Source organism: Rhipicephalus microplus, chromosome X, assembly GCF_043290135.1.
Source record: "Rhipicephalus microplus isolate Deutch F79 chromosome X, USDA_Rmic, whole genome shotgun sequence".
Taxonomy (NCBI): Eukaryota; Metazoa; Arthropoda; class Arachnida; order Ixodida; family Ixodidae; genus Rhipicephalus; species Rhipicephalus microplus.
In genome coordinates, this window is record NC_134710.1 from 261,581,001 (window position 1) to 261,605,353 (window position 24,353).

The 24,353-nt window shown below is 47.7% G+C and overlaps 1 protein-coding gene across 1 annotated transcript in view; it reads left to right on the forward strand.

The window, feature by feature from the left end:
- The first annotated feature begins 23,070 nt into the window (after window positions 1-23,070).
- Window positions 23,071-24,353, forward strand: part of LOC119161570 (putative phosphorylase b kinase regulatory subunit alpha) — a 98,850-nt gene continuing 97,567 nt past the window's right edge. Inside the window, exons 1-2 of the mRNA XM_037414110.2 lie at window positions 23,071-23,290; window positions 23,618-23,776. Coding sequence (XP_037270007.1) covers window positions 23,213-23,290; window positions 23,618-23,776 — 237 coding nt within the window. The 5' untranslated portion in view covers window positions 23,071-23,212. The remainder of the gene's footprint in view (window positions 23,291-23,617; window positions 23,777-24,353) is intronic.

Here is a 24,353-nt window from a genome sequence, read left to right on the forward strand (position 1 = left end):
AAGGGATTTGGGATTTGATGAAAAACGAAAACAAGACGTTTGGACCGAAAGGGACAGTTGCCTGGAATCGTTATTTCATAATATTCTAACAAGGATGAACCATAATGTGTCCTGGCGAGCGAGAACGGCAGCAAAAGAAAAAGGCTACAAACTTATAGTAAAACTGCGAAAAATTATTTCGGAAGACGAAAGTGAACCCTTGGTCCGAGTGAACAATACAGTTGACAATATTAAAATTTCGTAAACGTCATGGCAATGGACGTTTGCGGTGTCTGAAAATTTTTTGAGTCTAAAGATATTTTTGGTCTCGACCGTGAGCCCGAATTTACAGTATTGGTAATGCCTATAACATTCGGGCTACCAAGCGGAATTCGGGAGCGTCCTCTGAAGGATGGTCAGTAGGCAGACACTCCTTTGTTCTGCTGTGCTAGCCTCAGTCACTTCATATTTAACACGTTAGCAAGAAGCGAACATGATTCACTTTGCATGTTTCCTGTACCAGTGGACGAACAGGACCGTCCGTGACACGATAAATATAATTCGTTCTTGCGAGACGCGAAGTTTTTAAGTGTGAATACACTTTATAAGCGACCCCAAACCATCCACCGCCGTCGGCGGCGTCCGCAGTCTTCTCTCTATCTTTAAAAGAAAGAGGACTTGGCGGACCGCAGCGCGACGCTCAACCGAATAAGCCACGGACGCGACGCTGATATCGGGGTCAGTAACGCGCCTTATATCTTTAACGCCGCTGCGCGCGTCCCCCTCCCCCTTCGCTCGCTCCTCCACTCTCCTCGCTCGCTGCAGCTGCGCGCGCTTCCTCTCCCTCGCGCGCCCGCCTTCTCTCTCAGTCTCCCGTCGAGAGCGGGTCGTGCGATGGATGTCCCGGAGGCAACGCTACCATCAACAACGAATGCAGTACAACCGAATGCCAGCACTGCACCCGTCGTTGGAGGTGATGGTACCGCGGTGGTTTCGCCGACGTTGGAAGACAAGGCGGCGCTGCGAAGGGCTCGTGAGACCGAACGTAAGCGGGCGAAGCGTGCAGCGGATGCCGAACTGCGTGCTCGCGAGGCCGAGTGCAAGCGGGCGAAGCGTGCAGAGGATGCCGAACTTCGCGCTCGCGAGGCCGAGGACAAGCGGGCGAAGCGTGCAGCGGATGGTGAACTGCGCGCTCGCGAGGCCGAGATGAGGCGTCAGCATCGAGCCGCGAACACGGCCCAAGAAGTGGAACGACAACGCAAGCGTCAGGCGGAGAAGGGCGATGAAGGCCGGCGTCAAGACGACGGATTTTAACTTTACTCCCCCTCATAGCATCATCCCGTGCATTCGCACTTAACCATGTTCACCCTCGGGGAAATGCTTGGGAGTTTTCGTGAAAATGCGTCGCAACTCATGCTTTCAATGATAGCCCGCAAAGTATATATATCACCATCGCGAGATTTTCTGTAGCCACGTAGGTTAGTGACATGCATTGTCGTTGGACCTTGGCAGTTAAAACTCGCTTAAATTTGTCAGTGCTTTTGTAGGGCATGAATCAAATAACATTGTACGCGGGAAGTGCGCGGGCTCACGACTTGTTCCAAAACTCGGCCAAGTTTGACTGCTTGTTTTGTGCGTTTGTTGATAGATGCCCGCACACTGCGATTGATTGGCGTGTTGGCGCGTTTGAGTGCGAAATGTTCACCTCGCCCAGATAAACGTGATTATGAGAAATTCCTCAGATTGCTCTCAGCAGTGATGTCGAGAGAAACCATCTTGACGACGAGGATTTTTCAGTAAACGCAGAAGGATGTCAACGCATTAGGAGTGACAGCGACGATGAACGATCAGCTGCTAACTCACGAGGAGCGAGTCGGACTTGACTACTAGGTCACTTTGATTGTATTTAATGTACGATATGGCTCAGCGAGGTCGAAATAAATGCATAGTTTTTCTTGTGCATTGCATGTAGCCCTGCAACTGTGGATGTTATGGAGCGCAGATGCCACCAACACGCTTGAGCTCGACCAGCGAAGAGAAATGGTTATAGCGATGAAAAATCCGGTTACGACGATTCACGTCTCTCTGCTAACTTCTGCTGTACATCACCGGTACCTTCACAACGGCGTTGCTCGACGAATTTTCGCAATTTCAACGTTTCTAAAAGCATACGTATGTATTATTTTTGATATTCATGTTTCGATCGCGCTGATGGAACGTGCAACATCTAAGTGCAGTGAATAGCGCATGGCTAGATTTTTAGCATGGCTGTGACACAAGCGATATGATGTTAAATGCCTGTGTTTCGATTGAAGAAGCCATTCCATGTTCCTGACAGCGCAAGTAAACACGACCGCGCAAACCATCGCTACGTATAACATACGGTCCCGTACAGCCGTGATGGCGCTACTATATAGCTAGCGGTAAGTCCGTCAGGCAGGCTCAGTACGTCGCAGACGCCGTGTGGGTGTTGTGCGTGGTAAATGATGCGTTGTTGGTGTTATCGAAGTCAATCGGCAGAGAGAGAGAGAGAGAGAAACGAGAAAAAAGGAAGGCAGGGAGGTTAACCAGATGCTAGTATCCGGTATGGTATACCCTACACTGTGGTTGGGGAATAGGGGGTTGAAAGAGAAAGAGAGAGTTAAAAAATAAATAAGAAAAAAACACCGACCCACACGCAAACACAAAATCAGTCCACTCAGAGGCGTTCCGATAGGCCAGTAGTTTGCAAGAAGCCCAGTAGCGCTTGCACGGCTTTCTTCTGTGACGATGAGTCATGACGATGGCGCAGCATACTTTCTTCGGACAGCGGCTGGTCATCTAACCTGTTTAGTGTATTAGAACAGTGTTGTATTTCCAGGTTGTATTTCGAACAGTCACACAAAATATGTCGAATTGTTTCTTCATCTCCGCAGTGTGCACAGTCGGCGGTGCCGGCCATCCCTATGCGGAACGTGTACGCACGGGTAAACGCGACTCCCAACCCTTTAGTCTGCTCAGAGCAGTAGCGTCACCTCGTCGAACTTTTGTTGGAAGCTGTAAGCTTAACGTTGAATCAAGGGATCGTAATCTTGCATGCGTAAAGAGAGGCTCATTCCAAAGAGCCATGGAGCGTTGGCGAGCAAGTATGCGGAGCCTCCTAGCAGCGTCCGTCCTTGAGAGAGGTATTGACTGGTTGTTGTCTTCTGTATGGGCTGAACGGGCAGCTTGATCAGCTCGTTCGTTACCGATAATTCCACAGTGGATTGGCAACCACTGAAATATAACGTGGTGCCCTCTCTCTGTTATATGGAGTAGCATTTCTGCTGTTTCAAATACCAACTGCTCGTGTGGACCACGGCGTAGATTTGACAGAAGTGACTGCAGTGCCGCCTTGCAGTCGCAGAAAATCGTCCACCATTGCGTGCTTTGGTCGTTGATGAAACGCAGCGCAGCTCGAAGCGCTGCAAGGTCTGCTGCCGTTGTTGTGGTTGCATGAGCTGTCCTGAATTTGATGGTTGTGGCGTGCGTTGGAATAACGACCGCCACAGTTGAGCTGTTTGGCAGGACGGAGCCGTTGGTGTAGACGTGGGTGCAGTCTTGGTACTTCTCGTACAGCAGAAGTAAGGCGAGCTGCTTGAGGGCTGGTATCGAGAAATCTCGTTTTTTCTGGATGTCTGGTATTGTCAGGTTGATGGCTGGCTGTTTGAGGCACCATGGCGGAATTGAAGGTCTCGCAGCGGGCGTAAAACCAGTTGGAAGGGAGTCATTATGCGTAGTTATTGTTCGACAAAAGGAAGTATGAGGTCTATCCGCTGGTAGAGAGGCTAGGTAGTGATGGGGAGTCTGGCCCACATGCCTTATGTGTGTCCTCAAAGCTTCAATTTCAATATGGGTCTGCACGAGGTGGTGTTTGGCTAAAGCTATAGTCGCCACTGTTGAGGCACCCTGAGGCAGACCTAGACATATTCGACGCGCCTGTGCCTGAACGCTTTGTATCATGCGTCGACTTGTTTTGCTGGCGTTTGATAATGCATACAGGCTGACTGTGTCGTAAAAAGCCAAGGAAAAGCACCCTGTACAGTCGTAACATAGCATTAGGCTGCATTCCTCAAGTCTTTCCAGCGAGAAACTTGAAAACATGGCATATGCCTGTCAATCGCTTTTTCAAATACGACACATGAGGGCTCCATGATATGTCTCTGTCGACTACGACACCCAGAAGTTTGTGAGATCGACGATATGGTATATTTTGACCGTTAATTGACACTCTGTAATTCGACATGGGTTTGCGCGTAAATGCCAGAAGAGCACACTTTCCGGAGGAAATTTCCAGGCCTCGATTGCGGAGATACAAAGCAGTTGCAGTAACAGCTCTCTGTATTCTCGTTCGTAACTGCAGGCGAGTTACCGCAGATGTCCAGATGCACGTGCCATCAGCGTTTGTTGATAGATAAATATTGTTGGGTAGGTGCGTATGGAGAGCGATTAGTGTTATATTGAATAGCACGGGGCTCAGTACACCACCCTGAGGGACGCCACAACTACTGAAATGTGCAGACGTGTTTCCGGCCTCCGTACTGTTACGAGCCGCGTCGGTGGACGCAGCGGACCCAGTAGGTAGCATGGAGCTGGGTGGTGGTCGTCATTCCGCAGGCCACGTGGACGTTGAGAACTCTCGAGAGCTGAGGCAGAGGGACAGGCGTCAAGGAAAACTTAACAAGACGTTTATTTGCAACATGTTGGACAGTAACGTCCGAACGACGACTCTTCTCGCGACGCTCTCCTGATTGCTTCTGGCGGGCTGCTCTCCTCCCTCGCCGTGCAGTTCCGTAGATATATAGGCGGAATGTCTCTTAGGGGAACAAATTACTCATGGAGAGCACAACACAAGTGTCACTTCACACACGTGGCAGACGCACGTGGCACACGCGCGGGGACTCGGAAGCGACCACGCAGGAGAAATTCACGGCAGTCCCTCCTGTAGTACACAACCGGCCTTCCGCACATTCCAGAGGGGCCCGCCCGTAGCCACTGCCCCGCAGGCAAAGCGCACAGCCGAGACAAACAGAGCCGGTGCAGGTGACAACCCGCCCCCACACAGAATGTCCGAGATGACGGGAAGGCACGCTTGGGGCCAAACAGAGCCGGTGCAGGTGACGACCCGCCCCCACACAGAATGTCCGAGATGACGGGAAGGCACGCTTGGGGCCAAACAGAGCCGGTGCAGGTGACGACCCGCCCCCACACAGAATGTCCGAGATGACGGAAGGGCACGCTTGGGGCCATCCGGCCCAAGGACTTCGTTACTGCTTTGTAACAGCTTCCCCGGTGGCCGGCCGAGACCTCGACGTACGAAGGTCATCCACCTTCGTGGGGAGAGGTTGATGAAGACAATGCTGGTGTGCTGAAGCCGTGGACACCTCGATGCGGCTCTGCAGCAATCCCCTGGCACCCTGGTGATCTGCAGCCTCTGGTAGCGTCGTCCAAAATTGGAGAAAGGCTCCCGCTCTGCTGGCCAACATTCCTTCTCGAAAGACAGCACATGTGTCCACCACGTGAGAAACACAACTGCCAAGCAGGCAAGCGCCCATACTCTCTTCCTGAGACCCACCAGGCTTTTAATTCATCCAAAACGACCTGTTCTTCATTACAATAGCAGCAGCAATTCTAACAACCCAACCTGAAATAGGCTGCTCAAATTCACAAACACGTGTCGTGATAAAGCACAAATACAAAAAAAGCAATTGTAAACCCGTCGCACACACAAAAAAATGGAACCTAAATACCCAAGCCAGATTACCTGACGCCATCAAGATCCTTAGAAACAACGACTTAAGCCGTCAGCGTTGCCATTCAATTTGCCTCTCTTGTAACGAATTTCGAAAGAGTATTGTTGCAATAGCAAGCTCCAGCGAAGTAGCCGGCCGTTCTTAGGCGACATCGTTTGCAACCACGTGAGGGGACAGTGGTCCGTCTCGATAATAAACTCTGATCCCGCGAGATAGCATGCGAGCTTCTGAACCGCCCATACAACACAGGCGCATTCTTTCTCTGAAGCGCTATAGGCTTCCTCCCTTACAGTTAGTTTGCGGCTTGCATATAGCACGGGATGTTCCTCTCCTGCGTCGTTTCTCTGACACAATACTACGCCCATGCCGCGGTCACTTGCATCGCACTGAACCACGAAGGGTCTAGCGTAGTCGGGGGCTTGAAGTACAGGTTGGCTCATGAGCGCATTTTTCAGCGCTAAGAATGCCCTCGCTTTCTTCTCATCCCACTCCAGAATTTGAGGTTCGGTTTTTCTAAGAGCGTCAGTAAGCGGGCTGGCCAGCTCTGAATAACGGGGAATGTAATGCTGGTAGTACCCTGCCAATCCTAGCAACGACCGCACATCTGTCTTTGTCCGGGGCTGCGGAAAATTATTAACTGCCGCCACTTTGACATCGGAAGGCCTGCGGTGGCCTTGCCCCACTATGTGACCCAGGTAAGTAACCTCTGCTCGGCCAAGTTGGCACTTCCGAGCCTTCACGGTCAGACCTGCTTCGCGGAAACGTTGAAGCACTGCTCGCAAGTGGGTGAGATGTTCGGACCATGACCCTGAAAATGCTGCTACATCATCCAGATAAGGCAGGGCAAACCCCTCTAAACCCCGCAATACCTTGTCCATGAGAGCCGAGAAACAGTAGGGGGCATTCTTTAAGCCGAAGCTCAACACATTAGGGCGGTATGTTCCTATGGGAGAAATAAACGCCGCATATCTGCTGGCCCTTTCGGTCAAAGGCACCTGCCAATAACCCCGAACGAGGTCGAAGGTAGAGATATACTTAGCACTGCTTACTGCCTCAATTCTTTCCTCTATATTTGGTATGGGGTAGGTCTGATCCTTCGTTATGTGATATAACCTCCGGTAATCAACGCATGGTCGCGGATCTTTCCCAGGAACATCCACTAATATAAGCGGAGAGGTATAATCGCTTTCACAAGCTTCAATCACATCGAGCTCGAGCATTCTTTTAATCTCGGTCTCAATAATGGCACGCTGACGCGGCGACACTCGATACGCCTTTGACCGCACGGGCTGAGTGGCCGTAAGCTCTATGTCATGCGCTACCAAATTTGTTCGGCCCGGTTTCTCCGAGAACATGTCCTCATATTCTATCAGGAGGCTTTCTAGGTCACGCTTCTCGTTAGCTGTGAGCTCAGCTACCTCAACCATGTCCATGAGCGTTTGACCAGCGTTATCCTCCTTTATTTCCGCTCCCGAAAAGGGGAAATCTAGTGGTGGCTCTTCGGGCACGTTTACCGCCATGTTTACGACAACCTCTCTCTCTCGATACGGTTTGAGCAGATTGCTGTGGTAGATCTGCTGCGTCTTACGTCTACCTGGCATCCTTACCAGATAGTTTGTGTCGGACAGCCTTTGAACGACTTCCGCCGGACCTTCCCATTGGACTTCTAGCTTATTCATTGGTGAAGGTTTCAGCCGCATTACTTGATCTCCAGCTTCAAACCGGCGTGATCTTGCCGACCTGTCGTAGTAGCGTTTGGCCCGAGCCTGTGCCTTGCTCATCTCATCCCCTGCCAGCTCCTGTGCACTATGCAACCTTTCTAGCAGAGTTAGCACATATTCAACCACCGTAGGGTCCTCCGCTCGCCCTTCCCATGACTCCCGAAGAATACGGAATGGGGATCGCAGAGAGCGACCGTAGACCAATTCTGCCGGGGTAAATCCAGTGGCTTCATGAGGTGCAGTCCTGAGCGCAAACATGGTTGCTGGTAAGCACACATCCCAGTCAACTTTGCGCTCGAAACAGAGTGCTCGAAGGACGCGTTTCATTACCGAGTGTAACTTTTCTACTGGGTTTGACTGGGGGTGATACACCGAGCTGTGGATTAATCGGATTCCACATTTCTCTAAGAAAGTTGTAGTCAGTGCACTCGTAAAAACGGTCCCTTGATCGGACTGTATTTCAGCGGGAAAACCAACGCGTGCGAAAATAGACAACAGCGCGTTTACCACTTCTACCGAGCTCAGTTCCTTTAAAGGCACTGCCTCAGCAAACTTGGTCGCGGGACAAATTACTGTTAAGACATGACGGTAACCGGATGTTGTTGTTAGAAGAGGCCCTACTGCGTCGATCACGAGTCGTCGAAAGGGCTCAGTGATCACTGGCACGAGCTTCATTGGGGCACGAACCTTATCCCCTGGTTTTCCTACACGCTGACAGGTGTCGCAGGTTCTGACAAAATTCTCTATTTCCCGGAAACAACCCGGCCAATAGTATTCCTGCAGCAGGCGATCCTTCGTTTTTTTGACCCCCAAGTGACCCGACCATGAGCTACCGTGAGCTAAGTGTAAAAGATCACGGCGGTAACGTTCCGGTACCACTAACTGATCAAACTGCACCCGTCTGCGATCTAGATACTTACGATGAAGTATCCCGGCCCTGTTCTGATACATCACGTTTTTCTTTGAAATACCCTCATTAGTCTGACTCCTTATATTTTGAAGAGTGCGGTCTGCTCTTTGCTGCTCTATAAGGGACGATAGATCCACTCTCAGCAAAGTCTGCAGGCTACTAGATGCTGGAGTAATCATTTCCTCACACACACTTCCAGATTCAAGAGGGTCTTCCTCGTTTTCATCCGCGCCTTCATCGCTCACTTGATCAGTGCTTGTTGTGATCGTGTCTACCGTGTTCGTGGGCTCTCCGTCTCCGGCTTTCTCGGTGATTCTCGAAGGAACATCGAGCGGTGCGGCTCTAGTTGCGAGTTCTCGCGCCTTTGAGCGAGTGAGCGCGCACACAACCCCATCCCCGTACGCTAGGTTCTTCTGTCCTAGTAACCAATTGGATCTGTTTGACAACAAGTATGCATACTGCTTTGGCAAATAAGCAGATACTGCAGCCTCTGTGTGCAATGCGCCAAAGGGGCCCTCGGTGCATACCTTAGCAATCGGAAGGCATACGCTTGATGGCTCCGCTGCTTGTTTAATCCAAGCGCACTCTCCTGTGAAATGTTCAGCTTCAACATACGAGGGATGGACCACGTCCATTGTCGCTGCCGAATCCCGCAGCACGCGACACTCTTTTCCATTTACTATCAGCTCTCTGATATATGGCTCCAGCAGTCGCATGTTTTCACCCTCGCTGTCGACTGAGAAGCAAACAACTTTTGGACTCTTGCAGACGGCCGCAATGTGACCTGGCTTGTGGCATTTATAGCACACAAGTGGTCGCCTCTTTTCAAACGCACTGTTTTGGTGCTTTTCCTCAACTGTGGTCTCATTACTTACCTCCCGTTGCTTTTCGGGACCAGTGTTGCGCTCTCGATTCTCTTGGACTGAATGTCCCCTCCACCCAGTTGCCTTTTTGATTTGGCCCTCCCACTGGGGAATTTCTCTTCTATCAAGCGCGCGGCGCGAAACAAAATCCTCCGCTAGCTCCGCGGCCCTCGACACAGTGGTTACCTCCTCCCTGTCTTGCACCCAGAGCCTAACGTCTTGGGGCAAACGACGGTAAAACTGCTCGAGTCCGAAACACTCCACGATTTTCTCTTTATGCTCGAACGCCTTAGCCTCTTTGAGCCACTCCCTCATATTAGACATTAACTTGTATGCGAAATCAGCATACGACTCGTCTTTCTGTTTTACGGCGCTCCGGAACTTCTGCCTGAATGCTTCTGCTGACAATCTATATTTCTTTAGCAGGATCGACTTAACTTGGTCGTAATCATCTGCTTCCTATTTTGTCAAGCGGGCAATTACCTCGGCAGCCTCACAGGGTAGTAGGGTAAGCAAGCAGTGCGGCCACATCGTTTTGGTAACACGCGCCTTCTCGCATGTGCGCTCGAAATTTACCAAGAACAGACCCATGTCCTCTCCGGAGCGGTAAAGTTGCATTAGGTCTTTCATCCTGAACGACTTCCGTTCTACTCCGCTAGACGATTCGCTACCTTCACTACTACCTCGAGCCTTGAGCAGCTCGATTTCAAGGCGCTTCATCTCAAGATCCCTTTCTGCTGCTTCGCGTATGAGCCTCTCATTTCTCTCTTCAGCTTTACGCCTTTCATGTTCGTCTATCAGCTCTAGACACTCTGAGAGCTCGTCGTCGTCTGCGTTAAGGTTCTCAATAGCCTCGATAATCTCTGGCGTTCTCATTTGCTCACGAACATCCATACCCAAACTTTTAGTTAACTCTAGCAAAAGCGGTTTTTTCAGTGCCTTCAGATTCATGGTTGCTACAAGTGCTGCTAACTTCACTACTACTAGGACGCTACGTTCCCATGCACAGGTCAACGTAGAGTAGTTATCCAAATTTACCACCTTTCCTACAAAACTCTAGATAAAGCCTGGTAAAATCTCAGTGAAGAAAAGTCAAGCACTCACCGCACTCTGCAGCCATGATCTCAGCGGAGACGATTCCGATGCTGGCCCGAGCTTGTTGCGACTTGGCGTGAGCAGAATCCCGTCGCTGCCATCCAGTTGTTACGAGCCGCGTCGGTGGACGCAGCGGACCCAGTGGGTAGCATGGAGCTGGGTGGTGGTCGTCATTCCGCAGGCCACGTGGACGTTGAGAACTCTCGAGAGCTGAGGCAGACGGACAGGCGTCAAGGAAAACTTAACAAGACGTTTATTTGCAACATGTTGGACAGTAACGTCCGAACGACGACTCTTCTCGCGACGCTCTCCTGATTGCTTCTGGCGGGCTGCTCTTCTCCCTCGCCGTGCAGTTCCGTAGATATATAGGCGGAATGTCTCTTAGGGGAACAAATTACTCATGGAGAGCACAACACAAGTGTCACTTCACACACGTGGCAGACGCACGTGGCACACGCGCGGGGACTCGGAAGCGACCACGCAGGAGAAATTCACGGCAGTCCCTTCTGTAGCACACAACCGGCCTTCCGCACATTCCAGAGGGGCCCGCCCGTAGCCACTGCCCCGCAGGCAAAGCGCACAGCCGAGACAAACAGAGCCGGTGCAGGTGACAACCCGCCCCCACACAGAATGTCCGAGATGACGAGAAGGCACGCTTGGGGCCAAACAGAGCCGGTGCAGGTGACGACCCGCCCCCACACAGAATGTCCGAGATGACGGGAAGGCACGCTTGGGGCCAAACAGAGCCGGTGCAGGTGACGACCCGTCCCCACACAGAATGTCCGAGATGACGGAAAGGCACGCTTGGGGCCATCCGGCCCAAGGACTTCGTTACTGCTTTGTAACAGTACTCACAAAAAGGATCGCATTTGGAGATAACTGCGTATCCCCTTAAACATTCGGCCACCCACTCCAATCTCTTCTAGTGCGGTGTTGCGAAGCGCGCTCGCAGGCATAACAGCGGTAAGGAAGGCTTCATGTGTAACGTTATCATAAGCTCCTTTGACGTCAAGGAACAGAGAGGCGCAAAGACGCTTATGGCATTTCTCGTGTTCAACGTACGTGATTAGGTCGATGACGCTATCGATCGATGATCGACCACGTCGAAAGCCAGCCATGACATTTGGGTAGATCTCATGATACTCCAAGTACCACTCGAGTCGGCCGAGAATCATTCTCTCCATCACTTTACCCACGCAACTGGCCAATGCGATCGGGCGATAGGAAGAGAGTTCCGATGGTGATTTGCCAGGTTTTAGCAGTGGTACTAGACGATAAGGGGACAGTGCCAGAGAGAATTACTCATATTACTTTCAGGCATCATGTTCAATGAAACCGTCTTGACGTCAAGGATTTTTCACTCGACGTATACAATGCGCCGAGATTGACAGCGGCGATGAACTATCTGCTGTTAACTCACTAGCAGCGAGTTGCATTTCACGTCATCTCATGCGTTAATGTTTTCTCACGCTCGTAAGTCAATGTGATTGCATTTGATGTATAATAACCTTCAGCGAGCTCAAAATAAAAGGATATTTTTCTTGTGGATTGCATGATATATATATATATATATATATATATATATATATATATATTCCCGTTAAGATATCCACGTTTCGATCGCGCTGATGGAACCTGCAACATCCGAGTGCCGTGAATTGCGCGCGGTAAGAGTCTAAGCATGGCTGTGACACAAGTACTGCATAATGGGAAGTTAAATGTGTTCTGTTGAAGGAGCAACTCCATGTGGCTGACAGCGCAACTAACAACAATGGCGTAATATGTTTGCAAACCATCGTCACGTTAAACATTAGGTCGCGTGCAGCCACGATGGCACGCTACTCGCTAGTGACCTACAACTCTACGGCAGATCTGTCAGGCAGGCTTGGTACCAAGTACCTCGGAGTACCGTTCAGTTCATACGGCAACGGTTCGCGCAGTTTTCTGTAGCACGCGCAGGATTACGCAAGGCATTGTTGATGCACGGTCGACCAGCTGATACCACCACCCTTCGCATGGAGGCAAAAAAAAATTGCCCGCAGTTTCCCTCGGGGGAACACTGAGGAGGATGCGGAGCATATAATTGGTTAACGGGGTGTTAAAGTGCGACTTACTTGGGTCGATGGCTAAATTGGTTAACGTGGTTGTGAAATGGGGTGTTAAATTGCGACTTACTTGGGTCGCTGGCTAAATTGGTTAACGTGATTGTAGGAGGGGTGTTAAATGAGTGAACACGTACGACACGTATGCGAAAGGGCGGTGTTTATTTATTGCGACGAACTTTGAGCACGATGGCTTTTTGGTCGGTAAAGTGAAGAGTGAGTGGATCGGGTTGCAGCGGTTGTAGGTCGAAATTTGCAAAGACGCGGTCGATGCAGGTTCCGCGAATGGTGGTCGGCTGGTGCGCGCTTGCGCCCGCGGGCAGCATCGGGATCGGCCTCTCGTCGCCGACGCTTGCACTCGGCTTCCCGTTTTCGAAAGTCCGGGTCCTCTTGTCGACGCTTACGTTTCAAAGCGGCCGAATCCGGTGCTGCTGCTCGACGCTGACGTCTCTCAGCGGCTTCACGTTCTCTAAGTTGAGCATCTTCCGCTCGACGCCGACGTTTACGTTCGGCGTCGCGAGCTCTTCTCCGCGCTGCCTTGTCTTCGGACGACGACTTGGTTGCGGTTCCGCCAACCCTTTGGCTGGCGCTGGTCGAAGGGACGTCGATCATTGCGACCTCGGACGTCGACGCGCCGTACAAACCAACCGACGAGCGGCAACTGAGCGAGCGAGCACCGACCTTGAGTATATATACAGCGCGACGGCACATGCACTGTCAGCTGTCGAATGTTCGAGAAGGGGGAGAAGCGCAACGGCGCATGCGCGCGCGTCAGCTGCCGATGTTCTCGAAGCGCGACGGCGCATGCGCGCGCGTCAGCTGCCGATGTTCTCGAAGCGTGACGGCGCATGCGCGCTACATTATACAGCTAGCGAATGTTCGTGAAGAGGAGAAGCGCACGCGGTGTGTAGAGGAGGAAGGGTGCACAGATGGGGGAGGAGTGAAGCGCGCGCGGTGTGTAGAGGAGGAAGGGATGCACAGATGGTGGAAGAAGGAGGAGGAAGCTTGCGGACGGCGCCGCACTACAAGCCTCGAGTATTAGATGCTCCGCATCTAAAAAAATGAGGTAGCTGACATTTAGCAGTTCCTATCGTTTGGGGAAGTACTTTGGTCCGATATTCATTCATTTGACGATCAAAAGTTCATCCGGTGAAAGTGGCACGGGGCGTGCGTCCACGCGTCCCATTACGCGAGTTCTTATGTGATTCCTAAAGAGAAAAGTGAGCCCCGTAACTGTCTGCATCAGAGTGCAACACCTCAACAGTAGCTCACGAGGGATGGGGATAAGAAGGGATTAAAATGATAGGATTAAAAGGTAAATATATATAGAGCGGGGTGCAGGGACAGCGAACGACTGAAAACGACGGAAGTAAAGAGGAGATAGGAGAGATAGGCACGATGGCACCCGCGCTGAGTGGTGCCCCGTCCTCGGACTCCTGCGACCATGTCTATCTTCCCCACCTTTCCTTCCTCCGTGATCTTTCCTATCATCGGTTGATCCTCCTACCACAGCCATCTTGGAATTGCACGGCGCGCCACCTACAGCTCGTGGGCATTGCGAATAGTGTGTGGTGTGCCTCATGTTCCTTCTTTTCTCTCTTTTACATCATGAGTGGTACAGAATGGCCACTTTTTCTTGCGTGTCTCAATGGAATTTTTCAATTTGAAAGAAGTAAAACCGTTGGTGATATGAAATACGTTCAGGCTGTTCTGAGACATCCGTGCCGTTAGTGGTAAACGGTGCACAGCTCGCGGTTACGTCACCGGCACAAGCATGGCGAGTGGTTGTGTTGGCTAGCGCAGCGGGCTGCGGAGAGAGGTGTCGCTGGTTCAAATTCGCAGCATATTGCCTTGGAATTTTTTTTCTCCTGATTCATTTTTTACGCCTTTCTACATATATAAGTGCATATGCATATCTGGGACATGAAGGCGTTGGCGACGGGGATAATAAGCCGAGATAGCACGTATAATTGCTATTGCAATAAAAGAAAAAAATATATAGACTGAGAAAACAGAAGCTTAGTCGGGCATAGAGGCTCGCGCGCTTTTTTGTCGAGACAACGTGAGCGACACCATGTGACTTTTTCTCTATTCTTATCAGTAGAGACACTCAGATTTAGGCTTGCTCTCGTTGAAAGATAAAATAATGTCACCGTCTTTAGTTTCATTCCGGGGGCTGAATGGCAACAGTAGCAGCTTGAAAAGTGCAGTTTAACCAAGTATTGTTTCGCACGGTGGCGTTGCGATCGCATTATCTTGTATAGGTGATAGATTCCTAAATGTATCGGAAACACAGATACTGCATGATACACGTCTTACGATATGTATTGCGATACAGATATAATATATCAAAAAGTATCTAAGGTACGCGTATACCTTCAATACTGCCCAGCACTGCAGAGCTGCAGAAAAAATTGATGGTTTTATCGTGTGCGTACAGATGCGCCAACCTAAAACGAATGCACTCAGAACGCCTTTCAAAAACTGTTAGCCACGTGCTCCGTGTATAAAATACAATACCAACCTTTATTCTATACTCTAAGAACGTTGATTTGTTTGGCCTTTAAATGGGAACAGAAAGAAATCAATAATAGTCTGTTTTTATCTATATTTAAAGGCATTTTTATTCCCGGAAACCATGCAACTATAGGTGCGCGATTCTCGACAGGTACACCAAATGGACATGTCCACTCCGGCAGAGCACGTTTATTTATTCGAAAACAGGGCGAGTAGTCACGTCATGGCACTCTTGACCACATGGACTCACCCGTTCCCACCAGCACATTCCCATCATAAACAAAGGAAAAAAAACACCAGGCATGCGCGGAACACGCAACACACTCACAGAGCCAAATCTGGAAGAGTGGCCTTTCAGAGCCTTATTAAACACTAATTGGGTAGCTGCTACACGAACACTTGCAGGGTACCCACTACGCCATAAATCGTCATAATTTTTGTGCAGTTAAGGAGGCATTCATTCATTCATTTGTTTCTTTGTTTGCTTGTTTGTTTGTTTGTTGCCTGTACGTACTGCCACATACCCACTCTGGGGGATTGGCCATGAAATCTAATAGTAGCCTATATGTGATATAGTGAGAGTCAATTGTTTAAATAACAAAAATAATGAAATAATAAAAAATAATAATGAAATGAAAAAATAATAATAAACTAAAAAATAAAATGAAGATGAAGCAGTAAGAGAAAAGGTGAGCTAATACTTTATTAGAAGACTGGAATTTTGAGTAGACCAGGCAGTTGAGCTTATCTCACCCAGTCAAAATCGAATGAATGTGCGGCTTTCATTCACATTATCACAAGTATTCATCAAAAATCTATTTAAACAGGCATTATAATGGCATGCGCTTAGATTCTTGAGTAAAATTGCGCACAGCATCGAATACGTTTCTGAGGCAATGTCCCAAGCAAGAGGCTCCGAAACTGAGAACATTATCTGCAGTCAAATTTAAGCCTGCTGTGGAAAATGGAACAACGAAGCCCTTTCCTAATTAATGAATAGTTCTTACATGATATAAAGTAATGCTCTATTGTTTCTGTTTCTTCGTAGAATAGGCACAGGGTAGACATCGCCAGAGCAGCTCTGTGTAAATAAAAGTTTAATGGAGGGACACGACATCGAAATGTGGTTAAAATAACTTCTAACTTTCTATACTGACTCCACTCAGGTTTCCAGGGATATCTTAGGTGCTGATAGTCCGTCCATTTAGTAATATTTTCCATCATATCCCTATAAATAGCCAATTTTCTATATCTGATCGACACTATGTGTTTTATTTCTGGTAGTACCGAGATCTGAAGACCATCAAGGGAAGCTCGAGCTAATGAATCGGCCATTTTGTTCAACTGTATGCCACAGTGGCCTGGGACCCATACTAACTCCAGGTGCTTCAGTTGGGGTGGAACTAATTGATTGATATGTGGGGTTTAACGTCCCAAAACCACCATATGATTATGAGAGACGCCGTAGTGGAGGGCTCCGGAAATTTCGACCACCTGGGGTTCTTTAACGTGCACCCAAATCTGAGCACACGGGCCTACAACATTTCCGCCTCCATCGGAAATGCAGCCGCCGCAGCCGGGATTCGAACCCGTGACCTGCGGGTCAGCAGCCGAGTACCTTAGCCACTAGACCACCGCGGCGGGACTGGGGTAGAACTAATGTGTGTTATATGTCACTAGGGCTTTTGGTTGTTCTGAAGCTGTGAGAGCAGTACACACCGAAAGAGAATCAGTAATGATCATTGCACTGTCTTCGCTTGAAGGCAGTTTTCGAAGCGCCAAAATAATACCCAAGAGCTCAGCTTCGAAAACTAGAGTGAAGTTCGGCAATCTTACTGAAAATGACCAATCGAGGTAATCAGAGGCACTTCCTACTGCTGCCTTTTCTTTATTCACAGAAGCCGTGGTGGCTATCATGTTCTTTATTTCCGCATGAGCTATGTATTCTTCTAGCCTGTTATTCTGAAAAGTCGAAGATTGAACTTAAATAAGGGGGGCGGGGATATCATCATATTCTATCATAATATTGTGATTTAAAGCTTTAGTTCCAATTACCGATCTACGATCTACCTTTATGCTTTCCAGTTTCCTGATATAATACAATAATAGAGACATACCCGGGGAGTCGCAAACACAAACGTAGCGCTTCTCGCTCCAACACAACCAAAGGTTTTGTTTTGTACACAGGGCCACCCGAAAATAATATGCACCCAAATTCTAGTATTGGGCGCATGTACATTTTGTGTATCATTAATGTACATTTTGTATATTATTAATGTATATGTAGTATATCATAATAATCCTCGAGCCGCTTCATAATTCTTCGGAGAAGTGTGGTGCCCACTACACATTAGCAATGAGTTTTGTGCAATTTTTTCTTTGGCTCACGAAGGTGAAGAATTATACCCGCAGGTCGCGGGTTCAAATCCCGGCTGCGGCGGCTGCATTTCCGATGGAGGCGGAAATGTTGTAGGCCCGTGTGCTAATTTTGGGTGCACGTTAAAGAACCCCAGGTGGTCTAAATTTCCGGAGCCCTCCACTACGGCGTCTCTCATAATCATATGGTGGTTTTGGGACGTTAAACCCCACATATCAATCAAGGTGAAGAATTATGTCTAGCGCTATAGTAACTAGTTACAAGTTAGTTATTCGGCGACCCAGGCTTTACGTAATTCACATTGTGTGACGCCTGGCGGTTCTTTAGCTGTTCTAAAATGCTTTATTACGCACATTTATGAAATTCCTTTCCCTACACGAGGCCTGCATATCAGTTTGCAACTGAGTTCAAAGCATCTGCGTAGCTCACTGGTAGAATACTAGGCTGGCACACAGGGGACCCACGTTCGAATCCCACTGTGTTCATCAAGACTGAAGATCCAAGCGTATTGAGAGAGTACAAAACGCATAGAAATGAACTAAATGCAGCACTAAAATCACACAAGAAATGTTATTTTCAATCTCAGTTTGACAGTTGCTTGAATAAACCCGACATGCTGTGGCAAAAGCTAGACACCGTCTTCAATCACCGTAAATCATCTCCACGTGTAGAAAAGCTACTTATTGACGGCTGCGAAATATTGGGTAATGATTTCGCAAATAAATCTATAGATTATTTTGTGAGCAACAGTAACGCTTTTCTATCTGCTATGATGCAAAATTCATGCCACACAAGAATCCATCCTCCCTTTTCCTTCATCTATTTACAGAGTCTGAAGTACTGTCTGTTTTTCGTTCACTTAAAAATAGCTCAACTTGTGATGTTGACGGCATGCAGGTTCGTCCAGTCACGTATGTGCTTGACATTCTTTGCCCATATATCACCCATATTTTGAATCTGTATTAGGCTAGCGCTATCTTGCCCAAGAGGATGCAGATTGCAAGAGTTCCCGTGCTTTGTAAGAAAGGGGACGTAAATGATATAAAAAAGTACAGACCTATTTCAATATTACCATTATTATCCAAAGGGCTGGAGAGGCTTATACATGGGCAAATGTCTAAGTTTTTTGATAAGCATAATCTTATCTCTACAGCCCAGTTTGGATTTAGGAAACGCTTGTCCACTGAACTAGCTCTACTTCAGCAAAAGGAATTCATTTTATCACAATTCGAAAGCAAAAAATTTGTGCTCGACCTTTACATTGGTTTCACTAAAGCATTTGATTGCATACATCATTCGATGTTGCTTAGCTTGAAAATTACGGTATTCGCTGGCACAGTCTAAACCTTGTGAATTCTTACCTTGGTCATCGTTATCAATACGTATACAAGTTGAAGATTGCCGCTCAGATCTGAAACATATCAGTAGAGGCGTTCCCTGAAGGCAGTATTCTCGGCCAATTTCTTTTTATCGTTTACGGAAATGACCTGGTAAATATATACGGTGATTCAAAGTACGTAATGTACGCTGACGACGCAAGTCTTTTTTTTTCCTCACCTGAACTTGATAGCCATCCGAACAAAGCCAACGCCGCTCTAAAAAACCTCCCCAAAATGGTCAGCAGCAAACGTTCTTCAAATTAATACAAAAAAGACAAACGCCGTGATTTTCAGGCCAAAATCTAAGCAGGTAAGCTGTAATAACATCAACCTTGTCTATGCACTTGAAAAAAATTGAAGTAGTAAATAATGTAAAAATACGTACTGGGAGTCACTCACCTTTACACAAAATATGCTTTGAGATCTACACGTGGAATCAGTTTTAGCTAAGTTATCTTGAGTAGTTGGTATGGTGGCGCGTCACAGATGTATGTTACCCTTCAAAATAAAGCTTCCTTTCTACAACACACTCTGTGTTTTCTTTATACTATTGTTTTTTGGTAGGGAGTACGACGACACAAACTAATCTTGAAAGACTTCACAAACTACAGAAAAAGTTTTTGCGATCAGTTTTCAAAGTGCCATATAACTCGCACACATCATATTTATTTTTCAAAGCAAATATGATTCGTGTGTTTAACCTTTATTATTGTAAGTTAAGTCTAGCGTTAAGCAACGTTAAGCATGTTCGCGCGTGTTTCTAATGTGGGAGTGTATATAAGGTTAACACTACTCTATGTTGAGCCAGTTGGTGCATCGTTACTTGAAAGACGTGGAGAAAACTTAAAATCGTGAAAAACGAAGAGACAGAAATAGCGCCAATTAACTCACAACGAAGTTCATTTTCGTGAAGCATTTATATTGTATAAAGGCTCTTGTAGGACATCCGCAGAACTATTTCCTTCACCGCGCGTGCAGGACGACCAACAAGGCATCAAACTCAGATCACAACCACAGCTGAGAAACAGCAATACCTGATAAATCTGAAGTCAAATCTTGAGGAAAAAAACAAACAAACAAACCTGCATACCGTTCAAACCACGGCAAGCGTGTATATCGAAAAAAAAAAATGACGTGCACTTCGTAACAAAGCCAACAAGGAAATCCCTAAATCCAACAGTTGGTATTTTCTATTGCGCAACAAAAATGAAGGCACGCTGATACAAGAGACACCTTACTTTCTGATTTGAAACGCTTCCAGCACTTCCCGGCTCCTTCCAAACAGTCACGTGTGATCTAACTGCGTTGTACAGCCACATGAAGCACAGTGGAAGGGTAAATGAGACCCTGTTCCATTATTAATTGATAAAAAAATGTTCCTTTAAATGGTCATTCGTACAGCGCCCTGTCTGGCCAACAGACATATCCACAGCTTAGGGGCATTTCATAAACAGTGCCCACGGCACAACGCAGAAAGGGCTTTGCGTTCGTCTTGTCGTACGTCGCCCAGACACCTTTTGTAGACATGCGGGCACGAACCTCGACAGCTTACTCTGAGCGGATACGAATACCACAGGCACATGGTGCCAATTTGAAACTTTCTTTTTTTTTTTTGAGGTTGCGGGAAATTTCGTGTATGTGTAGAAGAGCGCGGTCTTTTTCTCTGTCCAAGAATGGCTCCAACCTTGCTTTATCATCATCAGCAGCAGCGTGGCTATGCCCACTGCAGGGCAAAGGCCTCTCCCATGAATTGATCCGTCAATCAACCCGGTCTTGGGCTTTCCGTTGCCACGTTATACTTGCGATCTTTTTAATCTCGTCAGCCCATATAACTTCCTGTTTCCCCTTCGTTCGTCTTCTCTGGGAATCCAGTCAGTTACCCTTGATGATCAGCGGTTATCCTGCCTACGTTCTTCGTGTCCGGCCCATGTCCATTTCTTTTTCTTGATTTAAACTATGATATCCTTAGCCCCGGTATGTTCCCTGACCCATTCTTCTCACTTCTTGCATCTTAAAGTAACACCTATCATTTCCCTTTTTATCGCTCGTCGCGTTGTCTTCAATTTAAGCTGAACCGTCTTTGTGAGCCTCCAGGTTTCTGCTCCGTATGTAAGTACTGGCAAGATGCAGCTGTTCTTTACCTTCTTCTTGAAGGTTAGTGGCAGATTACCATTCATGATTTGAGAATGCTTGCCGAATGTGATCCACCCCATCCTTATTCTCCTAGTTATTTCACTCTCATGGTTCGACTCCGCGGTCGGAAACATAGTCCTTTACAACTTCCAGCGTCTTTCCACGTACACAAAGTGCTGTTTTCTGCCGAGATATTTGCACATTACTTTAGTTTTGTGCATTTTTATTTCCAGACCTACTTTTCTGCTTTCCGTGTCCAGTTCTGTAATCATGAGTTGTATTTCGTCGCCTTGATTTACTCATCAAGGCAATGTCATCAGCGAATCCGCAGGTTACCAAGATACTCTCTATTAACTTTTATCTCTAACTCTTCCCAATCTAGTGTGATGAAAACCTCCTGTAAACACGCGGTGATAGCATTTGAGAGATCGTGTCTTCCTGACTTACACCCTTCTTTATTGGGATTCTGTCGCTTGATTTATCCACTGTAGATTTCTTTCAGTATGTTTAAGTAGGGTTCTTCGATGCCCTGATTCCGTAGTGCCTGCATTACTGCTGATGTCTCAACTGAGTCAAACGCCTTCTCGTAATCTATAAAGAATATAGGAGTTGATTGAATTCCGCGCATTTGTTTGTTACCTGATTGATAGTATGAATATGATCTATTGTGGAGTAGCCTGTACAAAATCCTGCTTGGTCCTTTGGTTGATTGAACTCTAATGTCACTTTAATTCTATTAGCTATTAATGATGTAAATTGTAGAGAACGGACAGTAAGCTGATCGGCCTGTAATTTTTCAAGTCGTTGGCGTCTCTTTTCTTGATTGATATGTGGGGTTTAACGTCCCAAAACCACCATATGATTATGAGAGACGCCGTAGTGGAGGGCTCCGGAAATTTCGACCACCTGGGGTTCTTTAACGTGCACCCAAACCCAAATCTGAGCCCACGGGCCTACACCATTTCCGCCTCCATCGGAAATGCAGCCGCCGCAGCCGGGATTCAAACCCGCGACCTGCGGGTCAGCAGCCAAGTACTTTAGCCACTAGACCACCGTGGCGGGGCGGCGTCTCTTTTCTTATGGATTAAGATTATGTTGGCGTTCTTCCAAGATTCTGGCACCCTTCCCGTCAAGAGACACTTCCCATATAAGGTGGCCAATTTTTTTTAACACAATTTCTCTGTCATCTTTCAGGAGGTCCGTTGTTACCTTATCCTCACCAGCGGCTCTGCCTCTTTGCATTCCTTCTAGGGCTCTCCTCACTTCCCGGCCCTGTCGTTACTGGTAAGACGTCGATTTCCTCTGGACTATAATTGTTTGTCACTATAATCCTGGTTGTTTTGGCTTCTGTACAGCTCTCTGTAGAACTCCTCCACCACCAGCCTTGCTTGGACAGCTAGAGCCAACGTTGGCTCAGAAGCTGAAAGCGGAACGCAGAAGGCCAGAGCCATTGCTTTTCCTTCCTCCATGAGCATGAAGTTGCATATTAACTCTATGTCTATGAACCTACTGCAGGCTGCAGACAAGTTCCGGGGCGCAGCCGCGCATGTAGTAATGATGACAGTAAGCATTGCTCGTTTGCTGCGCTCACGAGTCCATGCCATTCACGAATATAAAGACAGTCCGGAAGCCTAAAAAACGTCGCCGCGACGACAACAAAACACGAAGGCGGCGCCATCAGGCAGCACTGTGCGGCAAAGGTGCGGCAGAACATTCATGCGGCAGAACGCAGCATGGCCATGCATGGCCATCGGTATTCTGTGGCATGGCTGGCATGGCAGAACGTGATCAGACGATGCCGGCCACGGAGGAAGTGTGCACCCACACATGGCACCACACACAGAGCACCACAGAACCAGTGGCCTGTTCTTGGCTTGCTCTGCGAAACCAAAACTAAACTTTGTTGGTAATATACACACTGTAACTAATTATTTAAAGCGCTATTCTACTGACAATGCGTCTTGTCATGACTAATAGGTTCCAACAACAAAATGCAGAAAAAAAAATGGGCCAAGCATCTTTTTTGTGTGTGTGTGTGTGATAATGATGACTATAACAACAAAAAAACATTTTTGTTTGAATTTTGTGCAAGTGTTGCCATCTATGTTCGAGTACAAAAACTACTGCGCTGTTATGGCAACATTTGGCAGGCCCTGATTTTGGTTTCCCGTGTCCTTCATTTATTTTCGGGGGTCATGGCATCCGCACTGGGCGCTTGATGCGAGCTTGTGGCAAAAAATAGACGCAATGTGGTCAAATACAAGTGCGAACTGCTCGCTAGCACTCTGTAGTGAGATCTAAACGAAAGAGCTGTTCAAAACGTGGACGCAAAAGTGAACGTATCACCATTGCATGTGCCCACATCATGAGAAGTCGTAGAAATTCGGGAGTGCGCCTTGATTACTATCAGCGACTGGTGTGCCGTACCATTCTTGACCATCAGGTAGGCAGACAGGGTGCTGTTATTATAAAGTCACCCTTAAACATAGGAATGTCGTTGCACTCGCGACGCCGCTCACGTATGCAGCGCGTAATGCAATATTTAGTTGCCTGACACGTTCGCTTCACTCTTATTTTCCGAAATGCTCTCTGTCAGCTTATTTTGTCAGGAAAGCATCCGTGCTTATAGATTTCTTTTTTTCTTAAGAGCGTTCAACTATTTCATTCACCGATCCTTGCGTAGATTCTGACTAACGTGCTGGTTTGCTGGTTGGTATCGTTCTCGTGAAACTCCAAAGTAACAACAGCAACAAAATACTGTGATTCTCAGGACCCTGTCACAGGTCTTATTCCAAGCCACAAACAAGATGATCATGCCTGGGTCAGGGACAATGTATACTCCATTCTCTCTGTGTGGGCTTTGTCGATGGCCTACCGAAAAAACGCCGATTTGGATGAAGACCGGGCGAAAACGTATGAACTGGAACAGGTACGTTATCACTAGTTGTAGTTACTCTGCATTACGTTTTGATGACACTGAAAGCCTGCACAGTTATCCTGAATGTAATTTTCTGTTTCTGAGTGCGATGATGTCGTGGGTTCGATTGCTTCTGTGAGCAGACGCTCTGTGGTGAAAGTCGAGACGTGTTTACAATCTTAAGCGTGCAAGATTAATCTGGAGCATCCACTTCTGTGCCCGTCATAGCTGGATTATTGTTTTAGAGTGTAAAAAGTGTGAAACACCGTAATTAGTTGCAGCCGATGCTTCAGCTGTTTCTTATATATTGATAAAATTGGGCTCACGTATTTGTAAGTTTATTGCTCATGATGGACATGTAGTGTATGCAACTTATTCTGCTATACCATGTAAGCTGTCATTCGAATAGTTCTAGTTGTTTAAGCAATTCATCGCGAAGGAGCGTGCCCAAACTTTCACAAATTTGCTTGTAAATCTGTTTGGTATTTGTTTACTGTCTAGTAATCACATTCTGAGTGTGTCTGTTGTTTTAATAGCTGCAGAGGGCTTTGGTAGCCTTTTCGAACATAGTGGGTACAGAAACAGTATG